Source organism: Geotrypetes seraphini, chromosome 5 (assembly GCF_902459505.1).
Source record: "Geotrypetes seraphini chromosome 5, aGeoSer1.1, whole genome shotgun sequence".
In the NCBI taxonomy this organism is placed as follows: domain Eukaryota; kingdom Metazoa; phylum Chordata; class Amphibia; order Gymnophiona; family Dermophiidae; genus Geotrypetes; species Geotrypetes seraphini.
In genome coordinates, this window is record NC_047088.1 from 53,449,251 (window position 1) to 53,471,202 (window position 21,952).

The following is a 21,952-nucleotide window of genomic DNA, read 5'->3' on the forward strand; positions in this document are numbered from 1 at the left end:
AGATCTGCAAATGTGGGACTTATGCGACAGGTTTATATCTTGTGATTTAAATGTATTGTACTAATTGATTCAAATCCCCCTTTAGCATTCAGTATGTGATTTTCAACAAGTTAGAGGACTGGAGCTCTGTATGCTTGACAAATGCTGTTTTCTTTAGAATTTATTTTGTGCCCTTTGGTCTGAAATAATTTTATATCTGACCCAGCTCAACATAGAATGAATCAATGAGCAGCAAGCTCTGCCCCAGAGCTAATTCTGTCAACTAATGTCTGTTGACAGGACCAATCCAACCATTAGCAAAAACTAGTCAGTTGACTAGGCCAACAGCTTCATAGAGGTGGCAGCAGCAACAAATGAAGCAAAACAAACATAAAAAAGCCACCTGCATTTTTATAGGAATTTTTTGTTTGATGATCATGAATATTGACTTTAGTTAGCACAATCTGGGGAGGGGAGGGGCATTTGCAGGCTAGGCCTGTGACAGTTAATGTAGGTGATGTGAGAGTTCTCCTAGGGTAGGGGTAGGCAATTCTGGTCCTTGAGAGCCGGAGCCAGGTCAGGTTTTCAGGATATCCATAATGAATATGTATGAGATGGATTTGCATGCACTGCCTCCTTGAGATGCAAATTTATCTCATGCATATTTATTGTGGATATCCTGAAAACCTGACCTGGCTCCGGCTCTCAAGGACTGGAATTGCCTACCCCTGTCCTAGGGCATTCATGATCCTTGTACTGGCTCTGCTTTTGCAATTTAATACACAGTAAGGGGAAAAGTTACCAACATGGGCTACTGTTTAAAAGACATGCTATTTTACTGTTTTGCCAGTTATTAGTAACTAGGTCTCATTGCATAAAATGGGGCATGTTAAAATAATATGGGGTTAGTGGCAAAACAACACATAAGGGTAGCTCATATTAATTATACCCCTATACCCCTAAATAAACGCAAGCTTCGGTGGGGCCAATTGAAACTATGCACTAAGTTGAATTAACACAAATACGTATACATAAATTAATGTACAATAAATAAAAACCCATTATTAATAATCCCATAGTCACTCTCAGCCCAGTATGCTAGTTTTACAAGAAATGTTTCATATTTTAAAACTTGTGAATCAGTTTGCTTTATTATGCAGTGTGAAATGCGTATGAGTAAGAAATACCACCAATGTCAATTCAACTACCTCGGTGTTTCGCAATATTGATTCTCTTTTCCTCTGGCTCTCTTGTAAAACTGACACCATTTTTAAAAAAAATAAGAACTGGAATTGCTTTTTTGCATATTTAATATTTTCTTTGGCAAATATGCCCCATGCTTTCTTGAATTTCACAAGCTTTGCAAATTGTTTATCTAAACTGAAACTTGAGCTATTTCATGTAATTCTATTTGGGAATAGCAAGAACAGAGCTACATTTTTGGAATCTGCTAAATGCCACTCCAGGAATTACAAACACAGAGAGAGACTGGGAATTGGAACAAAACCTCTCAAGCTTCCTCTTTTCTTACACTGAACCCGGGTTTTATGCTTACACGTGCAGGCCCATGCACAACCAATCCTAAGGAATGTAAATTTTGGAATAGAAAGATTACAGAGACATTTCAAAAATAATTACTAGGAAATACAAAAGGTTGGTGAGAAAATGAGCAAAATACTGAAGGTAAATATCAGTTGGAATCATTTATTGTCTATAAAAAGGTAAAAAATAAAATAAAATAAACTACAAAAGTTCACATTACAGTCTGACGTGGCTTTAAGCAGGTGTTATATTTCAGAGGTAGTATGTGTAAATGTTATGAAGTATTTCTATGAAGATTATATATTAAATCAGTGACACAGTACATATTAACAGACCACTCAAGAAACTGACCAAAATTGTCCCTTATTAATACACTCCTCAATGTTTATCCCCTCCTAAAATAAGTTCTTCTGAACACAGCTGTTAACTACCCTCTTCAACAGGTTTCTCAGATATCCAGCCCCTACAATTTGGGGTGCTATATCTATGACCCCATGGGCTAAAAGAAAGATGAAGCTTACCTAGTTTGGTGTACTTCATACTTACTGTAGTGTGTCAGAACCCATGTAACTGATACATAAATCTACTCATTATTACTATGCTGTATAAGATGTGAAATATTTTAAGCATTATTGTGAATTTTAAGCAAAAAAAAAAAAAAAAAAAAAAATTGAAGTATATCTGTATAACATTTCCTACTTGGCACCACAATCCAATCACTGCCATGCAAACCTTGGAGACACCTGTCTTCAGCTAGTAAATGATTTCTCATTATGAGTGTTTTTCAAAGTTATCTTCTGTTTCTGTACATTAATAATTTATTTTCATTAACAAAACTATTTTGTTAGCCTTCCACAGTGATAATGGTGTTAACAAGTTGCACTTAGACATTTACGGTTGGCTCTCTAGGAGTTCTCTCTGTTAGTTGATTTAGGATTACTGCAGGATTAACCCTGTCATTCTGGGGGTTCAGTCACTTTATTTCTGCTTAAGAAACCAAATATGTCTCACAAATTTGGAAATGTATGGAAACGAGACAAGTCAAAATACATTCCTTCCTAAAATTGGAATATAAAAATATATTTTCTGCCAATCATTTGCTTACACTTCTACCATGGAAAATTGTATACAATTTTGTAAACCTTCAAACTGCATTCTATCTAAACTCTATGACCTTTTTTTCTTTTTATTCAAAAACCCTATTTTTCAACCCACTCATCTAAATGAGGGGGAAGAAAAACTTTACATTAAAGCAACAATTCATGTAAGATGAAACTGTATTCAGGAATATTGTGAGAAGTTTTCTGTTAAAAAGTACTTCAAAATATTATTTGGGACAGGGGCAGAGGGAGAATTATTTCTTTTTTTCCTATGATGCTTCTCTTCTCTTCCCTAAGCATCAAGCTATATGGAAGGGCATTTTTGATATCTCCAAATTAGAGTTTAGACGTTTTGCGGAACACGTATAAAAATCCAGAAGTGACATAACCACTTTCACAACAGCAAAATATCTATTTTGTTGTTTCGAAAATGTCCATTTCTCAATGTGCTTATCTTTAGTGCGTCTATTTTTTTGAATCATTAATAAAAAAAGAAAGAAAACAAACAAAACCCAAAACATGTCCAAAAGAAAAATGGACAAAACAAGCCATTGGGATATAGGAGGGACTATAATATTTTAGTAAACTGGCCATACAGACATCTCAGCACCTTAGGGGACATTGAAGTGAACTTCACATAAAAAGGCTCAGGTATGCATCTCACCAGAACCCCCTTATAGTGTATGGTGAGCCCTCTAAAACCCCACAAAACCTACTGTATCCAACTGTACACCACACCAATAACCCATATGCCTGTAGGTATCACCTATATGTTGGTACAGTGGGATTTGGGTAGGTTTTGGAAGGCTCAAAGTCTACCATAAGTGTAGTAGTTAAGAATGGGATACAGGCCCGAGTCTCCATCTCTATGGTTGACTACACCGCCCAAGAGGCTACTCCAGGAAACTGCTTGCTGTTCTACTAGGACTAGTCATAACACCTGAAGCTATCATACGGGCAGGTATGTACTATTTCAATCATATATTTAGGGCAGGGGTAGGGAACTGCGGTCTTCGAGAGCCATAGTCCAGTCGGGTTTTCAGGATTTCCCCAATGAATATGCATGAGATCTATGTGCATGCAGTTTTTAATGCATATTCATTGGGGAAATCCTGAAAACCCGACTGGACTACGGCTCTCGAGGACCGGAGTTCCCTACCCCTGATTTAGGGGGTGGGAGGAGGTTAGTGACTACTGGGGAAAAATTGGGGGTCATGCCTTCATTCCTCCAGTGGCCATCTGTCAGTCTGGGCACCTTTTGTACTTATTCGTTGTTAAAACATGTTTAGCCCCAAATGTCCAAATTGTGCCCTGGACATTTTCTAACATGTTCCATTATGGCAAAAAAACTTCCAAATCATAAGCTTGCACTAGTACAGCCCAAACCATGCCTCCAACCCACCCCCTTGAGATTTAGATGCACTGTAGACAACCACTATAGAAATCTGTCAAGAAAATAGGTTTTGAAAATATCAAATTGGAAGAACATCAAATCATCGCTTTAAGACACTTTTTGAATGATTTTCTTTTTCAAAAATGAGCCCCTTAGTCAAGTTTCCTCACAGTGGAATAGCTGGAAAAGAAAACCCAAGAGTGCTCAAATTTGTAGACAGGGGAAGTCTCTAACCATCCTCAGGGGCTAGAAAAAATGATCTGCACAATGTTCCTGAATTTAGAGGGATCAGACAGGAGCTCTATTCAATGCTATCAAACTATAACACTGGCCTTGGCCCTATGATCTTTTCAAGTACTACATACTCAAATTTGTTGGTTTCTTAAGGGTTAAGGCTAATCTAATATACATAAACAGCCTTACTAACCATTGCCTGGAATCCTTCACAGATATTATTTTAATTTCTGAAATAATATAGTAGACTCTCTGTTAACCGGAACTCAAGCAACCATAACTCCTCAAGCAACCAGAAAAAAAAAAAAAATCAAGGAAATACTGTAATACTTTAAATAAAAATGAAAATAAAATCAATTTCTGGCGGAAATTTAAGTGTAAACTTGGCATGCCACACCTGAGTACACCCACGCTTAGCCTACCATATGTCTGGTAATTTGTCTGGAACAGTTAATGGTATGGCACTGTATGGGATATAGAATTAAAAGGCATATTTTTAATAGTAACTCTCAAGCAACCAGAAACTCTATTTATCCGGCATCTACCAATCCCCATTGGTGCTGGTTAACTAAGAGTCTACTGTATTTAGATACAAATGAAATAAAAAAATAGCAAACACAGTAAAATGGAGGGACAAGCCATTTTTTAAGGTATATTAGTGATAGGAATAAGTACAAAAGTGGCATTGTGAGACTCAAAGATGAAGGGGAGAAATATATAGAAGCTGATAAAGATAAGGCTGAATTGCTTAACAAATAGTTCTGCTCTATGTTCACTGCTGAAACGCCGGGAGCAAGATTGCAGAAGACAAACACAAATAGTGATAGAGATATGGTAGATTCTGATCAATTTTCAGCGGATTGTGTCATGAGGCGCTAGCTAAACTGAATGTAGACAAAGCAATGGGACTGGATGGTGTACATCCGAGGGTACTGAAAGAATTTAGGGAAGCTCTGGTGGCTCTGCTGGCTGACCTTTTAATGGTTTTCTAGAATTGGGAGTGGTACCAGAGGACTGGAGAAGGGCAGATATGGTCCCTCTTCACAAAAGTAGAAGGAAGAAGTAGGGAACTACAGGCCAGTAAGTCTGACTTATGTGGTAAGTAAATTAATGGAAACATTTTTAAAGCAGAGAATAATGAAATTTCTGGACTCCAGTGGATTACAGGACCCAAGGCAACATGGATTCACTAGAGCCAGGTCTTGTCAGACAAATGTGATCAATTTCTTTATCTGGGTGACCAGAGAATTGGATAGAGGGCATGCGATAGATGTGATGTATTTAGATTTTAGCAAAGCTTTTGAGAGTGTTCCACACAGGCGTCTAATAAATAAAATGAGTGCCCTCGGGATGGGCCCCAAAGCGATAGACTGGGTCAGGAACTGGATGAGTGAAAGGCAACAGAGGGTAGTGGTCAATGGAGCTCTCTCTGAGGAAAGGGATGTTACCAGTGGTGTACCTCAAGGTTCGGTTCTTGGGCCTGTACTTTTTAACATTTTTGTAAGCAATTTTGCTGAATGACTGTCAAATTAAGATTTGCCTCTTTGCGGGTAATACCAACAACTGCAATAGAGTAGACATCCCTGATGGTGTGAACATCATGAGGAAGGACCTAGCCAAGATTGAAGAATGGTCTGAAATCTGTCAGCTAAGATTTAATGCTAAGAAATATAAGGTCATGCATTTGGCCTGCAAAAGCCTGAGGGAAGGGTACAGTTTAGAGGGCAAAGAAGTTTTGTGCATGAAAGGAGTGATATTATGTGATAATCTTAAGGTGGCCAAACAGGTTTAAAAGATGATGGTGAAAGTTAGACGGATGCTAGGGTGCAGAGGAAGAGGTATGATCAGTAGGAAAAAGGAGGTATTGATACCCCCGTTTAAGACTCTTGTGAGACCTCATTTAGAATATTGTGTACAATTCAGGAGACCTCACCTTCAAAAATATATAAATAGGATGGAGTCGGTCCAGAGGAAGGCTACTAAAATGGTCAGTGGTCTTTGTCATAAGACGTGTGGGGACAGATTTAAAGATCTCAATATGTATACTTTGGAGGAAAGGCGATATGATAGACGTTTAAATACCTACATGGCATAAATGCGCATGAGGCAAGTCTCTTTCATTTGAAATGAAGATCTGGAATGAGAGAGCATAGGATGAAGTCAAAAGGTGATAGGCTCAGGAGTAATCTAAGAAAATACTTTAAAAAAAAAAAAAAAATTACAGAAAAGGGTAGTAGATGCGTGGAATAGGCTTCTAGCAGAGGTGTCTGAATTCAAGAAACCATGGAACAGGCAAGTGGGATCTCTTAGGAAGAAGAGGAGAGAGTGGATGCTGTGGATGGGCAGACTGGATGGGCAATTTAGCCTTTATCTGCCTTCATATTTCTATGTGTATGACTATAATGTAATGCTACATGTTTGAAGAGTCAATGCTAATATATATATTTTCAGCTAACATGGACTGCTGCTTTAAGTTGGGCAAATCTTGGATGTCATCCACCCAGATGGCTTCCAGTTCTTCGGGGAGAACCTTGATGAAAATTAATGCACAAAATATTTCTCTACAAAGCACAGGGCTTTCCAGAAAGTAGACTTTCGCCTATACCACGCTGAACTGCTAATAATTAAATTAACTGTCCTTCCTGCATTGCAGTTCAGTAGTTGCCAAATACCACACAATCCATGGTTCTTGTCACTGTAAAATCCAGTCTTTATGCCAGTTTTCTCTTCCACTGCGTTAAAATCTATTTTAACTGATCCTGATGTATACCGGGGTAACAAAGTACAGTGTTCTTGAAAAGCACGCCCGTTATACAGGTACAAAGTTGCATGATAATATTTTTTTGCTTTCTCAATATCACAAACTGTCTGAGGCATTTTTCTCTGATGATAATGAGGATAAGCTGTATGAGGTATTATCAGGCTCCGAAGATGTACGTTCAAAATCTGTTTCTTCTAACTGAGGAGGTAAATTTGATAGCAGCACCTGTATGAAAAATAAATAAATAAATAAGTGTGCCTCATTTACATACAGTGAGGCAATTCTATAATAAGGCACCTAAGATTAGGCATCTGGGTTATAGTTTGGTTATTAAGGTGGCAGTTGCATTAATTTTTAAAAATAGATATATAAATATTGGGCAGTTCTCCAAACTAGGTGCTAATATTTACATGTGCTTTACATGTATTAATATGTAGATAGGAAAGGAATATATCCTCTAAACCCTTTTCTATAGACTCACACTTCTCAACGAGTCTCAATATTAACCAACCTTCAGAGGTACCACCGTGATACTCAAAATGTTTTCACTGTATCCGGCTTCACGCACTGTATCTTCACCAGGCCATACTACATGAATACTCTTAATTTTTCAAACATTTTGGCAAATGATTTTTTAATAATACTTAAAAGTACTTAGCTTCTACTGGTATTTATGTAGTATGGCCCGGTGAAGACATGGTGCGTGAAGTCGGATACAGTGAAAACATTTTGAGTATCATGGTGGTACCTCTGAGGGTCGGTTAATATTGAGACTCGTTGAGAAGTATGAGTCTATAGAAAGGGGTGTAGAGGATATATTCCTTCCCTATCTACATATGTTTAACCTTGCTCGCACAAAAGTTTATAACATAAATTTATAGTGCAGTTCTTCAATTACATATATTAATATCAGAACACCAGTATGCATGTATGTATGTGTGCAGTTACTTGCGTACCTACCACCGTGATGCCTAAGCGCTATTTTGCAAATGCCTGCTAATTCTCATGGCACGTGATTTGCAAGGGGTATACACAGGGATGGAACATGTGTAGAGTACACTCTTGTACTATATGTATAACTTACAAATGCCTAACTTACAGTATTCTGTATGCTGCAGTGCTCATGCCTACTTAAACCTGCCTGTTCTCTAATTGCACCTAAATGCTATACACATATCTACCAGTAGATGTCTGCTTGCCTTTACAGAACAGACTTGATAGAGGCACACTGTGGAATCTTTTTATGATTTTTTGATTATATATATGTATTTTTCCACTTTCTCGGACCAGTTTCACCATGCCTGTGTTTCTCTATTTCTAATTTTATTATTGCACATTGTGGTTTTAAGCATACTGGGGTATCTGTTCTTGTATCATTACAGGATGTTTTCTGTGAAGCTGCTGTGTTTTTATTGCTGTATTTGAGGTTGGTTCATTTTTGCACATCTGTTCCATTGCTCACTTCTACTTTTATTGTTGAGTTACTCTGTGTGTGTGTGTGTGTGTGTATATAGTATATATATATGTATATACAGTGGTACCTTGGATTACGAGCATAATCCGTTCCAGGAGCATGCTCGTAATCCAAAATGCTCGTATATCAAAGCAAGTTTCCCCATAGGAAGTAAGGGAAACTTGCTTTGATATGTTCCCACCCCCCCACCCCCCCCCGAGGCCAGCAAAGCTGCTCCCCCCCCACGAGAACCGGCATTGCTCCCCCCGAAGGCCCCCCCGCGAACCGGCACCCTCCCCCCTGCAATCCGGCACCCCGCCCCCGCCGCCATCGGGCACCCCCCCGCCGCGACCTGAGGTCCCCCCAACCCACCCGAACCCTCTTCTTACTTTTCTGTAGCCTCCGCAGCGGCACTGGAACCAGCATGTCCTGTGCGTGGTGCCAGTGCCTGAAGATCTGCTTCCTGTGCTGGGCCTGAGAGTTCACGTTCGACGTGAACTCTCAGGCCCAGCACAGGAAGCAGATCTTCAGGCACCGGCACCACGCACAGGACATGCTGGTGCCAGTGCCGCTTCGGAGGCTACAGAAAAGTAAGAAGAGGGTTCGGGTGGGTTGGGGGGACCTCAGGTCGCGGCGGGGGGGGGGGGGGGTGCCGGATTGGGGGGAGGAGGGTGCCGGTTCGCAGGGGGGGTGCTCGCAAATCGAAGCGCGCTCGGTTTCCGAGGCGCCGATTTTGCGAATGTTTTGCTCGTCTTGCAAAACACTCGCAAACCGGTGCACTCGTAAACCGAGGTACCACTGTACATACATACACACACACCTTGTTTCCCCAAAAATAAGACCTACCCCGAAAATAAGCCCTAGCAGGATTTTCAGAGTAGGTCTTAATATAAACCCCACCGCTAAAATAAGCCCTAGTCATGGGATTCGCCGGAAGTTTCCCTTCCCTCCCTCCCTCCCATCCCTTGTGCAGCAGAACCTTTCACCGCCGCCCCCCCCCCCCCGCAGCCAAATCCCCATCCTTTCTTCCCTCCCTCCCATCGGAACACCGCTGTGAGCCTTACTTACCTCCCCCTAAGCAGCATCGTGCCAGCAGCACACTAAACAGGCTGCTTCGGCTTTGTCCTCTCATGAATTCAGTCTGCCGCGTTACTGATGACATCATCAGTAACGTGGCAGACTGAATTCACGAGCGGACAAGGCCGAAGCAGCCTGTTTAGAATGCTGCTGGCCCAACACTGTTTAGGGAGATAAGTAAGGCTTGCAGCGGCCGATGGGAGGGTGGGAAGGATGGGGATTCGGTTGCATGGCAGGTGCTGGGAGGGGACGGTGCTTGCTCAAGGGTTCTGCTGCACAAGGGATGTGAGGGAGGAAAGGGAAGCTGGGTTAGGGTCCTTCTGCACGAGGGATGGGAGGGAGGTAGGATAGAAGCAGGGCAAGGGTCCTGCTGCACAAGGGATGGGAGGGAGGGAAGGGAAGCTGGGCAAGTGTCCTGCTGCACAAGGGATGGGAGGGAGGGTAGGATAGAAGCTGTACATGTGGGGGAGAGAAAGGAAAGAGGAAGAATGGGGTGAAGGAGAGGAAGGGAAAGATGATCATGTACATACCCCGAAAATAAGACCTAGTGCCTTTTTTGGGCCTAAAATTAATATAAGACACTGTCTTATTTTCAGGAAAACACGGTATATTTTTATGAGCAAATGTTCTTATATTTTATGAACTAAACTATAAACTCCTATACGTTTGCCAAAAGGTGCTTAAAAAGATACAAAAAAGAAGGCAAAAGATGTCAGTAAGGACTCTATGAGTGTGTCTATCAGCTAATCTACTAACTACTAACAGACCAAACCACACAAATACCAAATGTCAATTGAGGAGTAGGGACGCTCTCAGTGTGAGGTTATTAGCGACGGGAGAACAAACTCCAGCGCTTCCACTACAAAGACGGAGGTGAATCACCCCGCCTGCACACCATCATCGGGCGTCCCTAGTGTGCAAAATCAACTGTGCAGAATTAATAACAATAAATAAGTCACAAACAATGAACTAGTGAGAGAGTGAATCACACTGAAAACCCACTCATAGAGTTCTCCCCAGCCTAATCCCCAAGATACAAAATGAAACCACAGCCAACTTAGCTTTTAAAGCGAGCCAAATGAGGTCAATGAGAATTGCAGGAGACCAGAATAGTCATTGGATCAACCGGTTTCAGGTGAAACTCTTCATCAGGATCTTGAGGCTGGAGCAGAACCGGCTGGGAGGGAAGCAGCCGGTTCTGCTCCAGCCTCAAGATCCTGATGAAGGGTTTCACCTGAAACCGGTTGATCCAATGACTATTCTGGTCTCCTGCAATTCTCATTGACCTCATTTGGCTCGCTTTAAAAGCTAAGTTGGCTGTGGTTTCATTTTGTATCTTGGGGATTAGGCTGGGGAGGACTCTATGAGTGGGTTTTCAGTGTGATTCACTCTCTCACTAGTTCATTGTTTGTGACTTATTTATTGTTATTAATTCTGCACAGTTGATTTTGCACACTAGGGACGCCCGATGATGGTGTGCAGACGGGGTGATTCACCTCCGTCTTTGTAGTGGAAGCGCTGGAGTTTGTTCTCCCGTCGCTAATAACCTCACACTGAGAGCGTCCCTACTCCTCAATTGACATTTGGTATTTGTGTGGTTTGGTCTGTTAGTAGTGATTAGCTGATAGACACACTCATAGAGTCCTTACTGACATCTTTTGCCTTCTTTTTTGTATCTTATATTTTATGAGTCATATTTTATGAGTATTATTATTATTGTATTTTATATGTTCATGTATGTCCATTTGCTTGCATTCCACGGACCCCCGAGGAAGGCAAATATTACCGAAACACGGCCCGTGTAGGGTCTGGATATCTGTTTACAACAAGTGACTTTATACTTTGAAGCTATTTGTTGGCTCTTATCACATTGTATATTGTATTTGAATTTTGCATTAATAAATATCATCGTTTTAGCTCTTGGGAGTCCAGGGATGTTCCACATTGTTTTGTTGAAGACATTAATACATGTTAATGCACATGTAAATATTAGCACCTAGTTTGGATTACTGCCCAATATTCATATATTTATTTCTAAAAATTAATGAAACTGCCACCTTAATAACAAATCTATAACCCACTTTTATAGAAAAGTACCAAGATAGCAAAAATATTAAGAAAATGAAAAAGAAAACAAAAAGACAAAGACATTACTATATATCCAAGTATTCCAGTCCTCAAATATAGGTAGAAACCAATACACAATATACAATATTCTAAAGAAAAGGAATTACAATCCTAACTCTAATTTAAAAAAATCCCCAGACTGATTGCCTAATAATCTCAGGCTACATCATACTCCAACCCTGGCCTCAGCTGCCTCCTGGAGAGTTGGATGCATTGAACCAATAAGGCAATGATCAATTTTAAAAAATGAAGTTAACTGAGCTTGTAAAAAGAAAGCTTTTTTTCAGATTTACATTGAACTATGTACATTTACATGGAAATTTAAGGAAAATAAAGTTTCCAGTTGAAGCACCTTTTTTGTGTCTCTCTGGTACCATCTGAAAACATTTTAGCCTTATTATTTAAAGCAAAAACAAAAAACAAACTGCAGGCAACTATGTACAAGATGCAGGCAATGTTTATTATACCAAATATTTATGCAGTTAAAAATATACCACCTTATAACAAACCAAAGGACCTGAAACGGTCTGTGTTTCAGGAAACACTCCTTCCTCAGAGGTCCATGGTTGCTAAAGTATAAAATAAGCTGCATAAAAGGTATAAAACAACCGCCTATCTGTAATCCTTCTTCACTTGGAATGTGTGACACAAAAATAGTTGTTCTCTCTAGCCTTATTATTTAGAAATAACTTGTCTCTATGCTTAAAAAGAGCAATTTCAATAACCAGTATCAATACTAAGCCCCTCTTCTATGAACTTCTACGAAACTGCACTAGCAGTTTGTAGCGCAGAGAGCTGCGCTGAATGTCCGGCACTGCTCCCGACACTCATAGGAACTCTATGAGCGTCGGGAGCAGCTTGGCTCACCGCGCTAAAAACTGCTAATGCAGTTTCATAGAAGAGGGGGTAAGTTGCCACTAATGTAGTGGGGACATTAAGATCCATATTAGAGAGCTGCACGGGAACGGGGATGACGGGAATCCCGCGGGACCCGCGGGGATCCCGCGGGTTCCCCCTTTGGGTCACGGGGATCCCGTGGGGACGCCCCCTAAGGTCGCGGGGATCCCGTGGGGACGCCTCCGAGGGTTGCGGGGTTCCTGCGGGGTTGGATCGCAGCGGGGTTGGTCGAGCCGCGAGGGTAGTCTCCTTCTCCTTACCTGCCCTGTCGCAGCACACATCCGAACGGAAATCTTCCCGATGTCAGCGCTGACGTCGGAGGGAGGGCTTAAGCAAAGCCCTCCCTTCCTCCGACGTCAGCGCTGACATCAGGAAGACTTCCGGTCGGCTGTGTGCGGCAAGGCAGGTAGGAAGAAGGCAATGGCGTACGAAAGAAGGGGGAGGGGGCGGACCGCCCCGGAGAATGTGCACAGCCGGTCAGATCCCCCGATCGACCGACAACAGGCCCGGCCGACAAATCTCCCTGCCCTGTAGCCGCGAATCTAAATTACCTCTTACAGCAGCTTCACTACTCCAGCTGCTGTAAGAAGGTAATTTAGATTCGCGGCTACAGGACAGGGAGATTTGTCCGACCGGGCCTGTTCTGTTGTCGGTCGGGTGCAAAAGCGCCACAAAGGTGGAGGCAGGGAGGGAGGAAAGGTGGAGTGGAGAAGAAAAGACGCTTAAGGGGGGAGAAGGCCGCTGAAAGTACTGGGGAAGACAAAGGGGTGGAAAAGAACGCTGAAAGGACATGGGGTAAACGGGAGAAAGGGGGGGAAGGACCCTGAAAGCACTGGGGAAAACAAAGGGGTGGAGAATGCCACTGAAAGGACATGGGGAAGGCAGAGAGGGGAGAAGGATGCTGCCTGACAGGACATGGGAAAGATGGTGGGGGAGAAGGACACTGAAAGGAAATGGGGAAGAGGGAATGGGAAGAAGACGCTGGCAGGGAAGAAGACAGAGGTGCCAGACTATGGGGGGAGCGGAGGGAAAAAGATGGGTGCCAGACCAATTTGGGAGGGGGGAGAAAGGGAGAGGCACAGTAACAGAGCAAATGGAAGACACAGAGAGAAGAGAGGCAGTGGATGGAAGGAATTGAATGAGAACATGAAGAAAGCAGAAACCAGGCAATAAAGGTAGGAAAAAAATTATTATTATTTTTTTTTTTTGCTTAAGGATAAAGTAGTATATTAGTTGTGTTGATAAAAATTTATAAACATTAGAGGCTCTGGTAGAAACCCGTTTACAAAGTATGTATTCTTCCCAATTAATATTTCCAAATTAATAAAGTCTTTTTGCTTATTTTTAAATGGGTTTCTACCAGAGCCTTTAATTCAGTAGCATAATTAAATGAAATAACTATTTCTGTAGTTTATAGGGACAGGCGGGGACGTAGGGGATTCCTCGCGGGGACGGGTGGGGACAGAGGGGATTCCTCGTGGGGACGGGTGGGGACGGGTGGGAGTCCTCACGGGGACGGGTGGGACTTTGGCGGGGACGGGTGGGGACGGGTGGGATTTCTGTCCCCGCGCAACTCTCTAATCCATATTAGAAGGCTCATGTAGACAGATAATTTATCTTAGCAATAGGAGGAACTGTCTCAGATGAAATTTTTATCTGAGACAACTACTGAATAAATATTTCTCTTAGGGCTCTCATTGGTGTTTAAGGAAAATGTATTAAACTTAGAATTGCGGAACAAAGAAAGACGAGTATACAGAAACAATAATTATAGTATATGTATAATGATGGTATAAATAGGTAAGATTCACATATATTTAGCTCATGTATTGTAACACCTTTATTGAAGCTCATGCAAACTGCTCAGAATTAACTCCCCAGTCATTAGTAGCGGTACAGAAGTTTCCAATAAACAATTCTCCCAAAGCTTCCACTTTCATTCAAAAAGCAAAGATACTTACCTGTAACAGGTGTTCTCCAAAGACATCAGGCATATACTCTCACATATAGGCGATGTCATCCAAGGAAAATTAGAATGCCCACAACCCCTGGAGGGTCAGGATTTACTATCAGGCAAGATCTTTGGGCGACGGTCCAAAACTGAATCCATGAGGACATCCAGGCCTTTGCCAAACAATAACTGCCCCTTAAAAGACAACCTCACTAAAGTCACCTTGGAAGTGGAATCACCAGCCCACTGACTAACCCAGAGCATTCGGCGGGCCGAAATAGAGTACGCTGACACTTGACAGCACTTTCAAAAGGCCATAAAAGGCATTCACAATATAATCCATCCCAGCCATCAGCAGTTGAGGAGGAGACGCCACTGCATCAGTGTCTAGCATGTGCAGCCAAGACAGGCGCATGCGACAAAAGATGGCCCCATAGTAGCTTTGATGCCCAAATTGGCTGTTTCAAAAGGTTTCCCAAGGACCACATCCACACGGTAGTCACACATATCTTTCAACACAACTCCCCTGTCACTGGGAAGAGAGGTGTGCTTAGACACTTGTGCCACCAAGGAATCCACCTTGGGCTGCCCCAAAAGCTGCTGACACTCCTGCGCCAGTGGATACAAGTGGGACATAGCTCTAGCACTCTTCAAAGTACCTTCCGGAGAGTCAAACTGCTCAGAGACCATAAAACTTATATCTGGATGCCAGGAAAAGGTTGCAGAGTGCAAGCGCCCACTACAAAGTCAGGGAGAAGAAATGGACGGAGCCAGCTGAGTCACTAAGTTCAGCAGGAAGATAAGGCAGAGCTGCATACTTAATTAAGCGAAGGACAGTAGGATCATCACCAGGATCCAGAACCCCCAAAGGATTAACGGATCCAGCATACAAGCCCTGATCCCCTGATCCGGTAAGAGCTGCACTGTCAAACTTTAAATCAGAGAGGTCAGGATCAGCATCCAGATCCTCCAAATCATGAGCAGGGAGAACAGCCAGATCAGGTGGAGGCAAGGACATGCCCAAAGGCATCAGGCCACACAAAAACATGGGGAAAGGAGACTTCTCAGGAGAAGAACACACTTTTGCTTTTCTTTTTTAAATTCTTACTACAAAACCTCATGATTTTATGTATCCAGCTCCTGGGGCATAGTCACCCTTAGATGACTTAAATTTGTTATCTAAGGCTGTGGAGGGTCCTCAGCCAGGCTGACCGAAGAACCAGCCGTGCCTTGCCCCATAAGTAATGGAGGCCACCTCGCCGGGCTGGCTGTGTGTCTGATCACCTGCTTTTGTGAGGAGAAAGCTAAGCCATTTGCTACAGTCCATCCCAGCAGCGCCAAACAGCACATGGCAAAAAGACGCTCTAAAAGCGCTATATTTGCGCAATCCTGGCATGAATTCACATGAGGAGACCCCCAAGGACCCCATCCCAGCAGTTTTCCAGGCAAAAATCACAGTTTTGAATAAGACGGGAGAATAGAAAAAAAGATCCCTAAAAATCCAAGATGGCTGCTGGCACCACATTCGCACCAAAAATGCGATATTTCTCACACTTCCCAAAGTACAAAAACAGCAATTTTAGAATTTTTCAGGCGGGGGAACACAGAGGAACATGCAGAAACTCAGAAAACTCCACTTTTAAAACTTTCCCTGATGTCTCTCACAAGCTGTCAGCTCCTTGTATTCACTGTGACCTGATACACTGAACTCCGCCTGCTCACAGTTCTTTCTAAGTAGCTGTAGAAGAATTCACTGCTCTCACAAAGCTGATCTTCGGGCTGCTGGTCAGACTCCACTGTATGACTATGCCTCCACCCTAGCGGACCATCAGATGCGCACCAGGATGGGCAGAGGTGCGAAAACGTAGCTGGCATGCTGCGGAACACTGCTGAGCCCCCAAAGCATGCCAGTTTGCGCTCGACTCCTGCTTAACAGAAGGTGAGACTACTTCAGGGACGGCCTTGAGCTCCAAGAACAACTATGCAGACTGGTTAACAGGTTAGCTGGTTAACGGTCAGCTTAACCTCAGTTCCGGGAAAGATGGCCGAATCATTAATCAAGGACACTATCAGTGAGCACATAGAAAAAAATAAGCTGATGAGAACAAGCCAGCATGGTTTCTGTACTGGAAGATCTTGCCAAACAAACCTGCTGCACTTCTTCGAGGGGATAAGTGAACATTTGGACAAAGGTGACCCCATAGACATAGTATACCTGGACTTCCAGAAAGCCTTCGACAAGGTACCTCATGAGCGCCTTCTAAAGAAACTGTGGAACCACGGGGTGGAAGGGGAAATACACAGATGGATCAGAAACTGGCTAGCAAGCAGGAAACAGAGGGTAGGAATAAAGGGACACTATTCTGACTGGAAAGGGGTCACAAGTGGCGTCCCACAAGGGTTAGTGCTGGGACCACTGCTATTCAATATATTTATTAATGACTTGGAAACAGGGACAAAGTGTGAAGTTGTAAAATTTGCGGATGACACAAAACTCTCCGGTACGGTTAGATCTGTTGAGGAATGTAAAGAACTCCAAAGGGACCTGAACAAACTGACTGAGTGGACAAATAAATGGCAGATGAGCTTCAATGTAGAGAAATGTAAAGTTATGCACATAGGGAAAGGGAACCCGATGTATAATTACACAATGGGAGGGGTGACATTGGGAAAAGGCAACCTAGAAAAGGACTTGGGGATTTTGGTGGATAGAACAATGAAACCGGCAGCACAATGCACAGCGGCCTCGAAAAATGCAAACAGAATGTTGGGCATTATCAAAAAAGGTATCACTACCAGAACCAAGGAAGTTATCCTCCCACTGTACAGGGCAATGGTGCGACCACATCTGGAATACTGCGTCCAGTACTGGTCGCCGTACCTAAAGAAAGATATAGCGATACTCGAGAGGGTCCAGAGAAGAGCAACAAAAATGATAAAGGGCATGGAAAACCTCTCATATGCTAAGAGTCTGGAGAAGCTGGGGCTCTTTTCCCTGGAAAAGCGGAGACTTAGAGGGGATATGATAGAAACTTATAAGATCATGAAGGGTATGGTGAAGGTAGAGAGAGACAGATTCTTCAGACTGGCGGGGGCAACAAAAACTAGAGGGCACTCAAAAAATTGAGGGGAGATAGATTTAGAACAAATGCTAGGAAGTTCTTCTTCACCAAGAGGGTGGTGGACACCTGGAATGCGCTTCCAGAGGAGGTGGTTGAGCAGAGTACGATTTTGGGTTTCAAAAAGGGATTGGACGAGTTCCTGAAGGGAAAGGGGATCCAGGGGTATAAGTAGAGGGTTACTATACAATACAAAACGCCCTTGAGTAATAGATCACTACAGGTCCTTGACCTGGGGGGGGCGCCGCGGGAGCGGACTGCTGGGCGTGATGGACCTATGGTCTGACTCGGCAGAGGCAATGCTTATGTTCTTATATCCAAAAAGGGCTAGTCCTGTCAGCTACAGACCGAAGTCTGTGAATTCTCAAGCAGGCAGAGCTCCAAAATTGTTTCAAACGCGAAAAGGGGATGATATTACATTGAATTTAAAACAATAAAATGGGGAGAGCAGAACACACACAGCTGCGGACATTCTTACAGAAGGAAAGACTGTAGAGGGCGATAAACCGATCAGTGAAGTAATACAGAGGCAGAGTGAAAAATCCGGAGTGGATTCCTTCTGCAGAGCATGCGAGTAAGGGGAAATAACCCTATTGTCTAGAATGTCTGGAAAAGGGTTTGTGTGTGTCCTAGCAATCACATTCTTTTTACCCAAAACTCAATTCGCCCAGTAACCACAACTCACTTCCAAGAAGGAAGGCAACAAAGGGGGAAGCTCCCTACTCCTTCTTTCCCCCGCCCTCCAGTGACGCCTGGTCATCATCACCTCTGGCTAGGGGCTTCCTTTTACTGGCATAGACTGATGTAATTCAGTCTGCTTGGGCCTGCCTACTTTAGCACTGAAGTGATTCAAAATGATGTAGCCTCAAGACTAACAGTGAGAGGGGACAGAATGGGATGAGCACATAACACCTATATAATATTATCTATACTGGTGAGTCAATTTTAAAATTTAGATTTTGATTCATAAAGCGCTATGCAGTGAAGTGACATTGTGTATTAGCTCCATGTTAAAAATATACCAATCCCCATGTACTTTACATTCATCCGGATGGAATGTGTTGGGCATGTCTTCAGTGCAACTAGTGTACCATGCCGAGACCCACTGTAAACAGAGCACACAGAGAGCGTTTACTGGTTGGTGCTCAAGAAAACCTGCTGATACAATGCTGAATAAAGCTTGCTACCAGACGGTGTATGCTGAACTGGTGCGAGGCCTTGAGCATCTGAGTATGCTTAAGGCCTGCTGGCTCCCACCTTCTCCAAGATTCTCGGAGGGAGCGGGAGCTAGCAGGCCTTGAGCACTTGCAGATGCTCAAGACCCCAGCACTGGTCCAGGACAGAGCATTGAATGAGTGCCGGTGAGAATGTGGCAACAGTGGGGTGGAGTGCAGCGATGCCGGTCTTCAGTAGGGGGGCTGCAGAAGAACAGCGCTGATCATTCGGAGAGGGGCCGCAGGAGATCGGCACCAGCCATTGGGAGATGGGCTGCAGGAGGGTAGTGCCAATCAACAAGGGGGGGGGGGGTATTGCAGGAAAGCAATGGACTGTCATTAGAAAGGGCAAATAAAAACACTGCCTATCTGGTGGACTCAAATATAAACAGAGATCCCCATTTTTGGGCCCAAAAATCTCTGTTTATATTTGAGTATATAAGGTAGTCTAATGTACTACAATTTTAAAAGACAAAGTGTTCACATGGAGAGCAATAACCTTTAGTTCTAATATAGCTTGCCAGATCAATTCCAAAAAATTATTGTACAGGTAGTTCTAGAGAAAATTGCAATGAAGGTGGTGTTGGCAAATGATCTGTGTCTTCAAGCACTGAGTGAGAAATAAATGAAGCTGTTTCATCGGCATTGTCCAAAGTTTCGCTCTCAACCGAATCCCAACATCAGTGCCAGCTTCATGATATGTGGAACGCTAATCCGCTATGTCACTTGGGGATTCTGTTCGGATCATAACCCCTTGCACCTCCAGGACACCAACCCCTTTGTCTGCACCTGCATGGCCTCCAATGACAGTGGAAATGACGTGCCTGGCTGAGTAGGCAGACTTCTCTGCTCCAGATTAAGAGTTACAGTAAGACCTACAGAGCTCAGAAGTCTACCTGTCTCAGCAGCTGTTCCAAGCTGCTCCCAGCCTGTGTCTCCCTGCAGTCCATGAATCTATCCATAGGGCCAGAAGCTGAGGGGACCGAGGGCTCCAAGGAATATACTCAGGATCACACCTTACGTTTCTTCATAAGGCAATTGCATAGGGAATGCAGTCAGCAGTCTGCTGACATCTTGGTTCCTCCTAAAATAAGCATACTTGAATGCATTACTTGCGTACGCTACGCTGTACATTCAACATGTAATAGATGATCTCAGCTCAGAAGAGCTACAATCTAATTAGGACAAATAGAACAAATGGGAAAGACAGGGTTTGGGGAGTTTTTTGCAAAGAGAATAATAGGATGGACATGAGTATCTTATGGTGAATCGGAGTTAGGCGTTGAAATTCCCATTTAAACAACATAAATCATATCTGGTACAATATTTTTAGATGACAAAAATGATCATAACCCTTGCAAGCCATTTGCTCAATTTTATAAATCCTTGTCTAGCAGGCTACCATAAAAATATATGAGTCAAAAATACAAATGGTTTTAAACATATCTTGATTAAAGTGCAAAGAATAAAAGCAGGACCACCTTTTGGGATATGCAACCTATGCGGCTCCATAGTGCATGCCAGCACTCCCCACCCTCCTTATGTCTAGAGACAGCCATACATAGAAAAACATTTTATCTTCTGAAAAAAGCAGCTCTGTAACCCTTTAGTGTTTTTTTTCCCCACCAGTTTGCAACGTATGTGCTATTTCCTATTTACTCCTTGCACTAGTGTGGGTTAACTCCTCTCCTGCTGGTGTTGCAGAATCAATACGTTCATGCCCAAGGCTCAGCTAACACTGACTTTTTATAGGCCCATATAGAAAAACATCTATATTTAGTACATGCTCTTCAAATGAAACGTTATAAGATTTAACTAGAATAAATAAAATAAACTAGAGTATGTACCAGATCTGCTATTTAAGATGGCCTGGACAAATTCAATCAATCATTAATGACCATGTCAAATCTTGTAAACATTTCAGGATGAACAATTAAACTTTCCATGTGTGGGAAGAACTGAAAGTGGAAAAAGCTTTATTAGAGGTGTGATGCATATATCGTAAGATGTGGGTTTCCAGCAGAATGATAGAAATGCTGAGTGGTTGAAAACACCAATTTCTAATTGCCTCACAATACAATGCAGTTATTATATAAGGGCAGAGACAGCACTAGGCCACTTAACATACAATACCTTCCAAAGAGCAATACCCTGGGAAAATGTACAAAACAAAAATCTTTGTAACTCTACATGGCAGCATTTGTTAAAAACAATATTCAATATTTTGCAACACTTCATTTTTGACAGGAAAACAAGCTACTGAAGTGTGAAAATATCTTTTGACAGAAATCAAAAGCTGACAGGCAACACAAACCAAACACATACAATTTGAAGTAATTCATGTACATTACTTTAAAATGTTATCCTGTACCTGCTGCTGTTCTTTATCATCTGATTTAATAGCAAATATCAAATTCCTGGTAAAGGACTGGAGTTCATTGTATTTTTGCTTCTGATTCTCCAATTCATGTTCAATTAGCCTCATTTCTTCATTCTAGAAAAAAATAACACAAATTGTTAACACATGAAATCCAAACTGATCCCTCTAATGAATATGAGGAGGTGCTGAAAAGTTCTCAGCCCAACCAAATTCCTAAATTCTTGAGTGTTATCTTTGCTACTGTAGCTGAAGAGAGTGTTATTTTATTTAGCAAAGTGCCAATTTGCAGAATTGTAACGCTATGTTTTGACATTGTTTCAGATCACTGATTGAACTATGTCAACGAAAAGAATGTGGAATTCTGAGCCATCATGAAGTTCCTAATTCTGCAGAAGAAAACTCCAAAGGAAATCCATGAATTTATGATGCAAACATTGAGTGGCAAATGCCCATCATTCTCCACAATGAAGAAGTGGTGTGCAAATTTTCAGTGTAGACATTGAGATTGAAGATCCAGCAATGTATTGGAGGCCTCAAATGGAGTCAGCTTCTGAAATTGTTAACCATGTCCAGAATGTGATTTTGGCAGATAGGCGAATATTGGCTAAAACAATTGCTGAAACACTACAGATATCCAGGGAATGTGTTGGATGTATGATCTATGAGCAGCTGGGTATGTAGAAACTGACAGTCAAGTGGGTGCCTAAATGTTTGAATGCTGATGA

General features: G+C 42.4%; 1 protein-coding gene across 3 annotated transcripts in view; it reads right to left on the minus strand.

Moving 5' to 3' along the window:
- Positions 1-6,515: 6,515 nt before the first annotated feature.
- The window catches only part of HDX (highly divergent homeobox), a 131,738-nt gene continuing 116,301 nt past the window's right edge, over positions 6,516-21,952 (minus strand). For all 3 annotated transcript variants that reach the window (XM_033946834.1, XM_033946835.1, XM_033946836.1), the window contains exons 11-12: positions 21,219-21,341; positions 6,516-7,234 (exon numbers count right to left, since the gene is read on the minus strand). In XM_033946834.1, coding sequence (XP_033802725.1) covers positions 7,106-7,234; positions 21,219-21,341 — 252 coding nt within the window. In that variant the 3' untranslated portion in view covers positions 6,516-7,105. The remainder of the gene's footprint in view (positions 7,235-21,218; positions 21,342-21,952) is intronic.